General features: G+C 56.5%; 1 protein-coding gene and 1 long non-coding RNA gene across 2 annotated transcripts; one reads left to right on the forward strand and one right to left on the reverse strand.

Moving 5' to 3' along the window:
- Nucleotides 1-503: 503 nt before the first annotated feature.
- Nucleotides 504-6,266, reverse strand: LOC113841552 (uncharacterized). The gene is made up of 8 exons (XM_038171943.2): nucleotides 6,173-6,266; nucleotides 5,675-5,763; nucleotides 5,450-5,564; nucleotides 4,507-4,642; nucleotides 4,041-4,178; nucleotides 3,588-3,730; nucleotides 3,181-3,303; nucleotides 504-2,897 (listed from the first exon to the last, which is right to left on the reverse strand). The coding sequence occupies exons 1-8, from the start codon at nucleotides 6,238-6,240 to the stop codon at nucleotides 2,780-2,782; spliced, it is 930 nt and encodes a 309-aa protein (XP_038027871.2). The 5' UTR covers nucleotides 6,241-6,266; the 3' UTR covers nucleotides 504-2,779.
- Nucleotides 6,267-9,575: 3,309 nt separating this feature from the next.
- Nucleotides 9,576-13,147, forward strand: LOC139999931 (uncharacterized). The gene is made up of 4 exons (XR_011805339.1): nucleotides 9,576-9,652; nucleotides 9,963-10,105; nucleotides 10,390-10,512; nucleotides 10,796-13,147. It is a non-coding gene; the product is annotated as an uncharacterized lncRNA (long non-coding RNA).
- The last annotated feature ends 245 nt before the right edge of the window (nucleotides 13,148-13,392 follow it).

Raw genomic sequence — 13,392 nt, forward strand, 5'->3', positions numbered from 1 at the left:
CCTGGCAACGGGGAGAGGGGACAAAATGGCGGCGGTTGCCTGGCAACGGGGGGAAAAGAGGCGGGAACGGCGGTGGCGGTTACCTGGCAACGGGGGGCGGGGCGAAGGGAAAGGCGCCCAGTTTGTACTGGGAATGGGCCCAGTTTGTACCGGGATGGGGTTGGGGGGCCCAGTTCGAACTGGGATGGGCTCAATTCATACTGGGAAAGGGCTGAGGGTCTCAGTTTGTACTGGGAATGGGCCCAGTTTGTACTGGGATGAGGCTGGGGAGCCCAGTTCATACTGGGAAAGGGCTGCGGGTCCCAGTCTGAGCTGGGGACAATCCCAGTTTGAGCTGGGTTGGAGCTGGGAGCCCTGGTTTGTACTGGGAAAGTTCCCAGTTTGCAGTGGAATGGGCCCAGTTCATACTGGGGTGGGCCCAATTCATACTGGGAAGGGGTTAAGGGTCCCAGTTCATAATGGGAAGGGGCTGGGGGTCCCAGTTTGAGCTGGGAAGTGTAATACACAATAAATGTTTGTTCATTGTCTTTTGTATTATAAAAACAAGGAGTTCCGTTTGAGGAGCGGGAGTTGCGAAAGCTCCCTGCTGAAGTAAGGAGCTGGATAATGCTTGGCTAGACACTATGAAAATTCTTTTGCCTAATGTAACAAAAAAGAGAACCCCCTCCCCTTCTCTCCTTCTGCATCTCAGTTGCCTCTTTTGTTCAAAGACACTGTTGCAAAGCTCATGTAACCATCTCCTGAGAAGTTGCTAACCTAGCGTATCAACATCCTGCCTTCCTGTCTCACGCTGGGCCAACATGACCAAATAAAAAAAGAAGTTGAACCACAACGCCGAGGAAGACTACGGCCTTCATCTTCACGACCACCAGAGGGACAGAGACGACCCCCTAGCAACAGTGCACGCAGTCGCAGAATATACCAGGACGTGCTGCGTAATCCCGGAATTACCAAGATATAAAAAGGGACCCTGGCGGGGGTGAGGTGCGCGCCGTTGGCGGAGCCGAGACTCCCCGGCCGCCCAGCGCTGTTTTGCTTGCTGTTGCTTACTCAATACATTCCTTTCTATTATTAATGCAATGCTCTCTGAAAATTAATTAAGGGGGCAACATATAACAGGAAGGAGGTGGCTCGCGCTAGCTGCAGCTAGTTCAGCGGCTCGACCTTGACGTCATCTGCAAGGAGAAGCAACATCCTCAGTGCCACAGCAAGCCCAAGTTGCTTGCAGCATTCCGAACAAGGTCCTAGAGGAAGGGTCGCTAAGAGAAACAGCTCCGGGGCCACGGGGTCTTCTGGGGGAACTCGAGCTCTTCAAGCTCCAGAAATGACTGTCATGGGAAAGACTGAGAGTCATTTCTGGAGAGAGAGGAAAAGTTTATCACTTCTGAAAAATCCAAGGGGTGACAGCAAGTTTGTGTGCCCCAGGTGGTGTTTTGATGACCCGAGGAGATGCTCGGGTTCTCCACTCAGATGTAGGAGTGCGGTGGGGAGATTCTTGGGTGCTCCAGTGAGGTGCTTGGGTGTTCCAGGGAGGTGCTTCTGTGCTGCAGGAGTTGTATGGCAGGGGCAGAAACTTTTGTTAGGAGGGCAGAGGTTTGTGTGCTCCAGGGAGGCTTTTCTTCTGCCCCAGGGATATGCTTATGTGCCCCAGGGAGGTGCTTGTGTGCCCTGGGAATATCCTTGGGCTCTCTAGGAAGGTGCTTGATTCCTCTGGGGTCACTTGGAACCTCCGGAGTTGCCTGGGTCCAGCAGAGAGCAGGTTGTGTGCTCCAGGGAGTTGCTGGACTGCACTAAGTGTGTTTTTCAGTGCTTTAGGGAGGTTCTTGGTTGTCCCGACAAGATGCTCGTGTTCCACAGGGAAGGGGATGAGTGACCCAGAGGCAGGTGCTGGTTGTCCCCAGGGAGGTGCTTGCCTACCATGGGAAAATGCTTGTACACCCAAGAAGATCCTTTGCTCCTCCAGGACGTTGCGTGATTTACCCAGGGAGGTGTTTCTCTGACCCGGGGCAGGATAGGATTTCTTCATAGAGGTGCTTCATCAATGGAGGGAATTCCTTGGTTCTTGAAAGATCTTCTGGGGTGACCTATGCGGGTGCTTGGCACCCATGGGGTTATTCTACTGTTCCCCAGGGAGGTGTTTCATTCTTCCAAGGAGGTGCTTGGGTTCTCCATAGAGGTTCCTGGGTTCCTCCAAGAAATGCTTATATGCCTTTGGGCGATGTCTTAGAGCATCAGCAGGAGATGGGTTCACAGCGGAAATTGTTCAGGTGAACCCACCTAGAGTTGGGATCTCCCGTGAGGTGCTGGAATGCCCTTGGAAGATGCCTGAGAGGGAAAAGGTAGTGCTTAGGTGTCCTGGGGAAATGCTTGTCTACCCCAGCTCAATGCTCACGTGTCCTGCGGGAAGTATTTCTGATTTCAAGAGGTGCCTATATTCCCTGGGGAGATACTTGGGTGCCATGGAGGGTGCTTCAGGAAGATGCTTGTATTCCCAGGGGAGACTTTTACTTTCCCCAGGGACATGTTTGGCTTCTCCAGGGAGTTGCCAGAACGCTCCTTGGAAAAGACGGCTTGATCAGAGGACTTGTGCCGAGGTCCTGCTAGCAAGACTGGTGGTCTGGGGAGATTGTTGGCTGCTCCAGGGAGATGCCTGTGTGCTGCACGGAGAAGCCAGGGCATCCTTGGGATGTGCCCGTGTGCCTAATGGAGATGGTGGTGTGAATCAGGGCAGTGCTTTGCTACCGCGGATGAAGCGACACAAGCAGTCTGGCTGTGCTCTTTATTTTCCATTCAGGGGTGGAAAGCGGGAGAGCTTCCCAGCCCCTTTGCTCAGAGCTCCGCTGCTGCCTTCAGCATTCCCAGCACCTTCCCCTCCGTTGCGGTACCAGCATCTAGCGCTAGGGAGTCAGAAAGAAAAGAGGATGATCAGGTTGTGTACAGGCTGAACGCAGAGAAGTACTGCAGGCTTAGCTCGGGCCGTGCACGTAGGGGTCTGCTTCCCATGAAGCTTCAAGGTTGCCGTCAGCTGCGACAGATGCCTAGTGCCCAAGCTCATCAGCCTGGGGCTGAGGCAGGGGGAGCGGAGGGCCCCGGAATGCCCTCTCTGTCCCAGTGCTGCCCCCACGGGAAGGACGGGCCTTGCAGCAGCGGGAAGCACCATCCCTTTCTGGAGATACTTACCAGGGGAGCCGCTGCTGCTCTTGCTGCAGCCGCTTTTCCTCCGCAGCACTTCTGAACACCCTTTGTTGACTGCGATGCGGCTCCAACCTTTTCAAAACTTGCAGTGCTCGTGGGGAAAGGTGGCTGCAACACCAGGAGAAAGGGATCCCTCAGCCTCTGCCAGACACCCCTTCTGCCTCTCCCCTCATCCAGACCCTGCACCCACGCGGTGCCACGTGCACCCACCCTTTTGCCCTGTGATGAGTTTTAGGCCTTGGCGGTAACCAAGGTCATGCCCGCTTTAGGAGAAAGCAAAGGGTGTCATAGGCAAGCCCAGGACTCAGGGACCGGGCTGCTGGACATCTCCTGACATCGCTCAGCAGCTACTCGAGTGCCCCAGCACGTGAACGCAGCCGGCACACACTTACTCAGGCTGGAGGCTCTCCAGCTTGGCTGCTACTCTCCACTCCTCTTCTGCGGCAGGGATCTGAACCTTCCTCCACCTCCTCACGACCTCCTTGCTCCTGGGCTGGGCTGGGGGATGGGGAATCCAATCATGTTGCCTGGTGACCTGATGCAAGGAGAAGACGCTCTCATCAGACAGGACTGGACACACGGCTGCTGTTTCCCAGAGGACCCCTTGAAAGGACCCTGCAGCAGGACCTGGGAAGCAGGCGACTCGGCACTGCCGGCCCACGTCTGGCTGCTGCTTTGATCCCTCGCTTTCTGCTGACAGCCTCTCCCTCACAGGGAGGAGCAGGCAAAGCCCTGCCCTGCGCCCTGGTGCCCGTCCTGCTCCCACCACCCTGGGACCTGCCCCCCTCGGAGCCCTGGCGGGGAGGATCGCTGCTCTTCTCAGCGGTGTTGGTCACGGCCAGTACCTGAGGTGTCTCTCGGTCCTCCCCCTGAGACCAGGCTCCCCAAGCAGCCATTTCTGCCCGGGCTTGCTGTATTCGCTTTTGGTACAAGGGCCATGAGCTCTTTGTTTGGTCCCACTGCGAGGACAGGTTCCAGACCTCCTGGAGGAAAACAAACAAAAAACACAACGGCAGACAGGATTGGTCTCAGCTGTTGGAGCAAAGACCTCTGCCATCAAAGACCCAGAAAGCCCTCATTCCTTTTCCATTGCCCCTGGTCCAAATGAAGCGGCTCATGGCAACACGGGAGGCAGCAAGAGGCAGGGAAGGTGTGCGGGACACCACCTTCCATCTCCCGAGGAAGAGAAGAAGGAGGTAACAAGTGTGAAAATGAACGCATCCCAAGGGTCCGGCTTGGGATCGCTCCACACAAAGAGGCTTTAGTACAGTCCCAAACCGCGTGGTCATTGCAGCAAGGCAGAGCAGGTACCTGCACCAATCTCCGAGAGGCTTTGGGAGTAGGGAGCGCAGTGCTGGTAGACTTGGCTGACTTGGCTTGAGGAGCTGCTTCCTGCCTGTCTGTCTTCTTTGTCCTGGGGGAGCTGCCTGGACACGGGGGGAGCACACTGCAAACAGACACCGGGAGGCTGCATGAGCCCAGGGGAATTCGGTCTCCAGTCCGCGCTCGCAAGCTGCGTCAGCCTCTGCAGCAGACGGCAGTTCCGCAGCGAATGGGTGTTGGACTGGCCGTGTTCGCTTCAGCAGACACGGAGAGAGCCAACCGCGAAGCAGTGGCACCAGCTGCCTTCAGGAAGGCTCGCGATGCCCGTATCCAGGCCCTCTGTGGTGGCAGAAGGAGAGGAGCAGTGTCTTGTGCAAGGACAGGATCCTAGAGACACCAATACGGCCCAGCCGGGCTTATGGGTGGAAAGCAGATTATCGCTGGGGAGCCAGCAACATCGGAGAACGCCATCAGGCAAGGAAGGCAGGCATGCCACCTCCCTCCCTCGGCACTCTCTTGTGCCTCCCATGAAGTCTGGGATATCGTTTGGAAAGAAACGTTTCCATCTGGTATCACAGCTCCTTAGGCTGGAAGAAGCTGCGGGGGAGCTGGAAGAAACCGCAGGGGACGTTTGCTCCCACAGACAAAAAGATGGACTCTTGCAATGTGGGGGGGCTCCTGAAGGGACAGGAGCTTCTGCAACACGGCTCTGCATCCAGCTCCCCCAAGGATCAGGGCCCTGGTGGAAAATGAAGCTGGCGTGCCAGTCTCAGGCAAACGTGCTGCACGCTTGCCATGCGTGGAGAGAGCGGCCTCCTCCGGGACGGGTGTCAGGAGCCTTTCTGAGTCCCTGCGCCTGGTGGGTCCAAAGGGGACATCTCTCCTGTGTGGCTGCAAGTGGCTCCTTCCTCCTTTCCCCCAAGGGTCTCACCTGGTGGAAGGCTTCTTCTCCAGATCTTGCTGCCTCGTGCCTGGCTCCCAGCTTCTCACCGTGGGGCGGGAAAGCTTCCGCCTCTGCAGCAGCTTGCCAGGATGGCACAATGAAACTAGGAAAGGAGGAAGCTCTTCAGAGCAGCCGCATGGGCACTGCCTTTTAAGCTGGTTGCAGTCAGCCAGCATGGGGCAGGGACCACCCCCAGACAGCACGGACCCTTACCTCCTCTGATCCTGCACTCTCCTGCAGCTTGCTGCTGCGAGGTGAACCGCACTTTGGCCTCTGGCCTTGTCCTCACAGTCAGATGAAACCTGGCAAACAAATGACACGGGCTTGAAGAAGGCTGGCCTCCTACCCGTTGCTGCTTGCTGGCAGTAATCCTCCTGGTGTTGCACGGGACATGGCATCCCTCTTCCGTCACGTTCACGCATGGGGTTTGTTGTCAAGCTTCCTGCAACACCAGAAAAGGTAGCCTAAATTCCCCTCCACATGCAGGCAGTTCTCTCCGAGGGGAATCGCGGCAGCACGGGCACAAGAAGCACAACCGCAGTGCCCCTCCTCGCCAGGTGAAGACACTCGTAGCCGAAAGTCAGCATGAGTTAACCAGGACCCAGTCTCTTCAGGATTTAGCCCCGACTGGATGCTGAGCGTGGAGACCCGACCGCGCACGTTCCAAAGGAGGAGGTGGGAAGCCAAGGGCTGCGGAGGAAATGCACTCACCTTGGGAACATCTGGATCGCACGAGCGGTGGTCTCTCCACTCAAGGCAGTCGGGTGTGCCGGCCACATTCTCTGCAAAGAGACACAGACCTGCTGGAGGGTTTCTGAGGCACTTTTCTCAGGGCTCTCATTGACAGGAAGCAGACCTGTCTCCCAAGCCAAAAGAAAGCCTTCTCTCCAAAACCCTCCTCCAAAGCCTCTTCCATCCACCTTTGCTCTGCTCTGGAGGAGCATGGCAGAATATTGAGGCTGTACAGTAACGCTGCCAGCCTTTTGCAGCGGCCAGCATCCAGACGCTCAGAAGAGCTAATGGAGAAAGCAGCTAATGGGGCAGGCGTGGGGAAAGGCATCTGACTGGCCTGCCGTGTCCAGGCTGGCCAACAGCGGTCGGATTGATCACCCTTCCACAGGATTCCCAAAGAAATTGAAGTAGCCCTCAAAACATCACCAGCTTACACTGTGGAGCATTGCAACGAGGTCTGCAGCGCTCTCCAGACGTTTAACACAGTCTGGATAAAACTTCATGCACAGGAAACCATCTTCACAGGTCAAAACACCGATGTCCCTGAATGCAAAGGGGACGTGCTCCTTGTTCTTCAGGAGGCAACAGTACAAGAGGACGGTCTCTTGCACACACTCCTGCACCACGTAGAGCAAAGGTCCCGAGCATCTCCTCAGGTCATCAAAACTCCACCTGAGGCACACAAACTTGGGTCCTGCTGGGCTCGGGACAGTGTGGCAGCCAGGACTCCTGGCTCCTGATGCTAGGGCTGTCCTCAGCCCCAGGGCTCCTCTGGGCTCAGCCTCCTCGTGATGGGGACAATCCAGGGCCAGGTTTCCCTGGGATCTGGTGCCTCTTTGGGATCTGGCTCTGGGAGGAAAGACGTCTGGTGTCCCAGAGACTGGTGTGGCCTGCAGCTCCACAGGCCTCTCAGGAATGTCCCAGGAATGCCCGCATGGTGTTTTTCTGGGGGGCTCGCGTATGCCTGCATGTGTTCTCGCCTGGGTGAGGTGCTTGCCAAGAGGTGGTGAGCTGGCTGGCCTGGAGCCTGACCTGTCTTTTCCTTGCTTTCCAGAGACTGAGGCTATCTGGGATGCTGTATCCGAGCAAATTCTGGAAGCGCTGAAGCGGGATAAGGTGGGCTGGTGTCCTGGGCCCTGCAGAGCAATCCCTACCCGAGCACTGAGACTGCCCAGGGTGCCTGGAGCAGCTTGCTGGCCAGCTGGGAGAGAAACCAAGGCCAGATCTGCTCTGCTTCTCAGGGGTTTGGCACACCCTAGGGCTTCACTCTTCCCTGCGGCCTGAGTGGAGAGGGCGAGCAGAGAGATGGGGGAATATCCTGGGTCCGTGCCTAGGATAATCAGTCCCAGGCCTAAGCTGTGTGCTGGAAACCTCTGGGCTCTTCCCTAGCCAAGGGATGGTGGCAAATCCTGGGAGGGGGGTGATGAAAGAAACGGAGGATGCGGCTCTTCTCCAAAGCTTTCCAAAGTGCCCCACCTTGCCCCATTGTCCCTCAGGAGCGGGCAGGGCACAGAGCAGTGTCCCCCTGCTCTGAGAGTCATCCCTTTTCCCATCTCTCAAGAACTCCCTCCTCAGCCTTTCTGTCTTCTCTGTGTGCAGGCTGTTCAGGTTGCGGGACTCGGGACCTTTGCTGTTCTCCAAGAGCAATTCCACGTCAAGCAAAAGCGGCTCTTGATTCACAAACCGTTCTTCCAGCTGGACATTGATGAGGGGTGGCTGGAGGACATGTACTGTCCCCCTGAGATCCTCCCTGGTGAGAAGGCAGCAGCCCCCCTCTTCCTGCCCCATGTCCGGAAGGATTTGTTCTCCCTGCTCTTTGGAAAGGCCTGGGAGAGGCAGAGGATTGTCTCCAACGGTCAGGGTGGAGCTTGAGTTCCCCCAGAAGACCCCGTGGCCCCGGAGCTGTTTCTCTTAGCGACCCTTCCTCTAGGACCTTGTTCGGAATGCTGCAAGCAACTTGGGCTTGCTGTGGCACTGAGGATGTTGCTTCTCCTTGCAGATGACGTCAAGGTCGAGCAGCTGAACTACCTGTAGCTAGCGCGAGCCACCTCCTTCCCACTGTACGTGGTGCAGGAGTGTGTGCAAGAGACCATCGTCTTCCACACAGGAGAGATGTCCCCTTTGGACCCACCAGGCGCAGGGACTCAGAAAGGCTCCTGACACCCGTCCCGGAGGAGGCCGCTCTCTCCACGCATGGCAAGCGTGCAGCACGTTTGCCTGAGACTGGCACGCCAGCTTCATTTTCCACCAGGGCCCTGATCCTTGGGGGAGCTGGATGCAGAGCCGTGTTGCAGAAGCTCTTGTCCCTTCAGGAGCCCCCCCACATTGCAAGAGTCCATCTTTTTGTCTGTGGGAGCAAACGTCCCCTGCGGTTTCTTCCAGCTCCCCCGCAGCTTCTTCCAGCCTAAGGAGCTGTGATACCAGATGGAAACGTTTCTTTCCAAACGATATCCCAGACTTCATGGGAGGCACAAGAGAGTGCCGAGGGAGGGAGGTGGCATGCCTGCCTTCCTTGCCTGATGGCGTTCTCCGATGTTGCTGGCTCCCCAGCGATAATCTGCTTTCCACCCATAAGCCCGGCTGGGCCGTATTGGTGTCTCTAGGATCCTGTCCTTGCACAAGACACTGCTCCTCTCCTTCTGCCACCACAGAGGGCCTGGATACGGGCATCGCGAGCCTTCCTGAAGGCAGCTGGTGCCACTGCTTCGCGGTTGGCTCTCTCCGTGTCTGCTGAAGCGAACACGGCCAGTCCAACACCCATTCGCTGCGGAACTGCCGTCTGCTGCAGAGGCTGACGCAGCTTGCGAGCGCGGACTGGAGACCGAATTCCCCTGGGCTCATGCAGCCTCCCGGTGTCTGTTTGCAGTGTGCTCCCCCCGTGTCCAGGCAGCTCCCCCAGGACAAAGAAGACAGACAGGCAGGAAGCAGCTCCTCAAGCCAAGTCCACCAGCACTGCGCTCCCTACTCCCGAAGCCTCTCGGAGATTGGTGCAGGTACCTGCTCTGCCTTGCTGCAATGACCACGCGGTTTGGGACTGTACTAAAGCCTCTTTGTGTGGAGCGATCCCAAGCCGGACCCTTGGGATGCGTTCATTTTCACACTTGTTACCTCCTTCTTCTCTTCCTCGGGAGATGGAAGGTGGTGTCCCGCACACCTTCCCTGCCTCTTGCTGCCTCCCGTGTTGCCATGAGCCGCTTCATTTGGACCAGGGGCAATGGAAAAGGAATGAGGGCTTTCTGGGTCTTTGATGGCAGAGGTCTTTGGTCCAACAGCTGAGACCAATCCTGTCTGCCGTTGTGTTTTTTGTTTGTTTTCCTCCAGGAGGTCTGGAACCTGTCCTCGCAGTGGGACCAAACAAAGAGCTCATGGCCCTTGTACCAAAAGCGAATACAGCAAGCCCAGGCAGAAACGGCTGCTTGGGGAGCCTGGTCTCAGGGGGAGGACCGAGAGACACCTCAGGTACTGGCAGTGACCAACACCGCTGAGAAGAGCAGCGATCCTCCCCGCCAGGGCTCCGAGGGGGGCAGGTCCCAGGGTGGTGGGAGCAGGACGGGCACCAGGGCGCAGGGCAGGGCTTTGCCTGCTCCTCCCTGTGAGGGAGAGGCTGTCAGCAGAAAGCGAGGGATCAAAGCAGCAGCCAGACGTGGGCCGGCAGTGCCGAGTCGCCTGCTTCCCAGGTCCTGCTGCAGGGTCCTTTCAAGGGGTCCTCTGGGAAACAGCAGCCGTGTGTCCAGTCCTGTCTGATGAGAGCGTCTTCTCCTTGCATCAGGTCACCAGGCAACATGATTGGATTCCCCATCCCCCAGCCCAGCCCAGGAGCAAGGAGGTCGTGAGGAGGTGGAGGAAGGTTCAGATCCCTGCCGCAGAAGAGGAGTGGAGAGTAGCAGCCAAGCTGGAGAGCCTCCAGCCTGAGTAAGTGTGTGCCGGCTGCGTTCACGTGCTGGGGCACTCGAGTAGCTGCTGAGCGATGTCAGGAGATGTCCAGCAGCCCGGTCCCTGAGTCCTGGGCTTGCCTATGACACCCTTGGCTTTCTCCTAAAGCGGGCATGACCTTGGTTACCGCCAAGGCCTAAAAGTCATCACAGGGCGGAAGGGTGGGTGCACGTGGCACCGCGTGGGTGCAGGGTCTGGATGAGGGGAGAGGCAGAAGGGGTGTCTGGCAGAGGCTGAGGGATCCCTTTGTCCTGGTGTTGCAGCCACCTTTCCCCACGAGCACTGCAAGTTTTGAAAAGGTCGGAGCCACATCGCAGTCAACAAAGGGTGTTCAGAAGTGCTGCGGAGGAAAAGCGGCTGCGGCAAGAGCAGCAGCGGCTCCCCTGGTAAGTATCTCCAGAAAGGGATGGTGCTTCCCGCTGCTGCAAGGCCCGTCCTTCCCGTGGGGGCAGCACTGGGACAGAGAGGGCATTCCGGGGCCCTCCGCTCCCCCTGCCTCAGCCCCAGGCTGATGAGCTTGGGCACTAGGCATCTGTCGCAGCTGACGGCAACCTTGAAGCTTCATGGGAAGCAGACCCCTACGTGCACGGCCCGAGCTAAGCCTGCAGTACTTCTCTGCGTTCAGCCTGTACACAACCTGATCATCCTCTTTTCTTTCTGACTCCCTAGCGCTAGATGCTGGTACCGCAACGGAGGGGAAGGTGCTGGGAATGCTGAAGGCAGCAGCGGAGCTCTGAGCAAAGGGGCTGGGAAGCTCTCCCGCTTTCCACCCCTGAATGGAAAATAAAGAGCACAGCCAGACTGCTTGTGTCGCTTCATCCGCCGTAGCAAAGCACTGCCCTGATTCACACCACCATCTCCATTAGGCACACGGGCACATCCCAAGGATGCCCAGGCTTCTCCGTGCAGCACACAGGCATCTCCCTGGAGCACCCAGCAATCTCCCCAGACCACCAGTCTTGCTAGCAGGACCTCGGCACAAGTCCTCTGATCAAGCCGTCTTTTCCAAGGAGCGTTCTGGCAACTCCCTGGAGAAGCCAAACATGTTCCTGGGGAAAGTAAAAGTCTCCCCTGGGAATACAAGCATCTTCCTGAAGCACCCTCCATGGCACCCAAGTATCTCCCCAGGGAATATAGGCACCTCTTGAAATCAGAAATACTTCCTGCAGGACACGTGAGCATTGAGCTGGAGTAGACAAGCATCTCCCCAGGACACCTAAGCACTACCTTTTCCCTCTCAGGCATCTTCCAAGGGCATTCCAGCACCTCACGGGAGATCCCAACTCTAGGTGGGTTCACCTGAACAATTTCCGCTGTGAACCCATCTCCTGCTGATGCTCTAAGACATCGCCCAAAGGCATACAAGCATTTCTTGGAGGAACCCAGGAACCTCTATAGAGAACCCAAGCACCTCCTTGGAAGAATGAAACACCTCCCTGGGGAACAGTAGAATAACCCCATGGGTGCCCAAGCACCTGCATAGGTCACCCCAGAAGATCTTTCAAGAACCAAGGAATTCCCTCCATTGATGAAGCACCTCTATGAAGAAATCCTATCCTGCCCCGGGTCAGAGAAACCTCCCTGGGTAAATCACGCAACGTCCTGGAGGAGCAAAGGATCTTCTTGGGTGTACAAGCATTTTCCCATGGTAGGCAAGCACCTCCCTGGGGACAACCAGCACCTGCCTCTGGGTCACTCATCCCCTTCCCTGTGGAACACGAGCATCTTGTCGGGACAACCAAGAACCTCCCTAAAGCACTGAACAACACACTTAGTGCAGTCCAGCAACTCCCTGGAGCACACAACCTGCTCTCTGCTGGACCCAGGCAACTCCGGAGGTTCCAAGTGACCCCAGCGGAATCAAGCACTTTCCTAGAGAGCCCAAGGATATTCGCAGGGCACACAAGCACCTCCCTGGGGCACATAAGCATATCCCTGGGGCAGAAGAAAAGCCTCCCTGGAGCACACAAACCTCTGCCCTCCTAACAAAAGTTTCTGCCCCTGCCATACAACTCCTGCAGCACAGAAGCACCTCCCTGGAACACCCAAGCACCTCACTGGAGCACCCAAGAATCTCCCCACTGCACTCCTACATCTGAGTGGAGAACCCGAGCATCTCCTCGGGTCATCAAAACACCACCTGGGGCACACAAACTTGCTGTCACCCCTTGGATTTTTCAGAAGTGATAAACTTTTCCTCTCTCTCCAGAAATGACTCTCAGTCTTTCCCATGACAGACCTGTCATGGGACAGACCGAGAGTCATTTCTGGAGCTTGAAGAGCTCAAGTTCCCCCAGAAGACCCCGTGGCCCTGGAGCTGTTTCTCTTAGCGACCCTTCCTCTAGGCCCTTGTTCGGAATGCTGCAAGCAACTTGGGCTTGCTGTGGCACTGAGGATGTTGCTTCTCCTTGCAGATGACGTCAAGGTCGAGTCGCTGAACTACCTGCAGCTAGCGCGAGCCACCTCCTTCCTGTTATATGTTGCCCCCTTAATTAATTTTCAGAGAGCATTGCATTAATAATAGAAAGGAATTTATTGAGTAAGCAACAGCAAGCAAAACAGCGCTGGGCAGCCGGGGAGTCTCGGCTCCGCCAACGGCGCGCACCTCACCCCCGCCAGGGTCCCTTTTTATATCTTGGTAATTCCGGGATTATGCAGCACATCCTGGTATATTCTGCGACTGCGCGCACTGTTGCTAGGGGGTCATCTCTGTCCCTCTGGTGGTCGTGAAGATGAAGGCCGTAGTCTTCCTCGGCGTTGTGGTTCAACTTCTTTTTTTATTTGGTCATGTTGGCCCAGCGTGAGACAGGAAGGCAGGATGTTGATACGCTAGGTTAGCAACTTATCAGGAGATGGTTACATGAGCTTTGCAGCAGGGTCTTTGAACAAAAGAGGCAACTGAGATGCAGAAGGAGAGAAGGGGAGGGGGTTCTCTTTTTTGTTACATTAAGCAAAAGAATTTTCATAGTGTCTAGCCAAGCATTATCCAGCTCCTTACTTCAGCAGGGAGCTTTCGCAACTCCAGCTCCTCAAACAGAACTCCTTGTTTTTATAACACGAAAGACAATGAACAAACATTTATTGTGTATTACACTTCCCAGCTCAAACTGGGACCCCCAGCCCCTTCCCATTATGAACTGGGACCCTTAACCCCTTCCCAGTATGAATTGGGCCCACCCCAGTACAAACTGGGACCCCCATACCCTTCCCAGTATGAACTGGGCCCATTCCACTGCAAACTGGGAACTTTCCCAGTACAAACAAGG

The sequence above is a fragment of the Anas platyrhynchos genome, chromosome 30, assembly GCF_047663525.1.
Source record: "Anas platyrhynchos isolate ZD024472 breed Pekin duck chromosome 30, IASCAAS_PekinDuck_T2T, whole genome shotgun sequence".
Classification (NCBI taxonomy): Eukaryota; Metazoa; Chordata; class Aves; order Anseriformes; family Anatidae; genus Anas; species Anas platyrhynchos.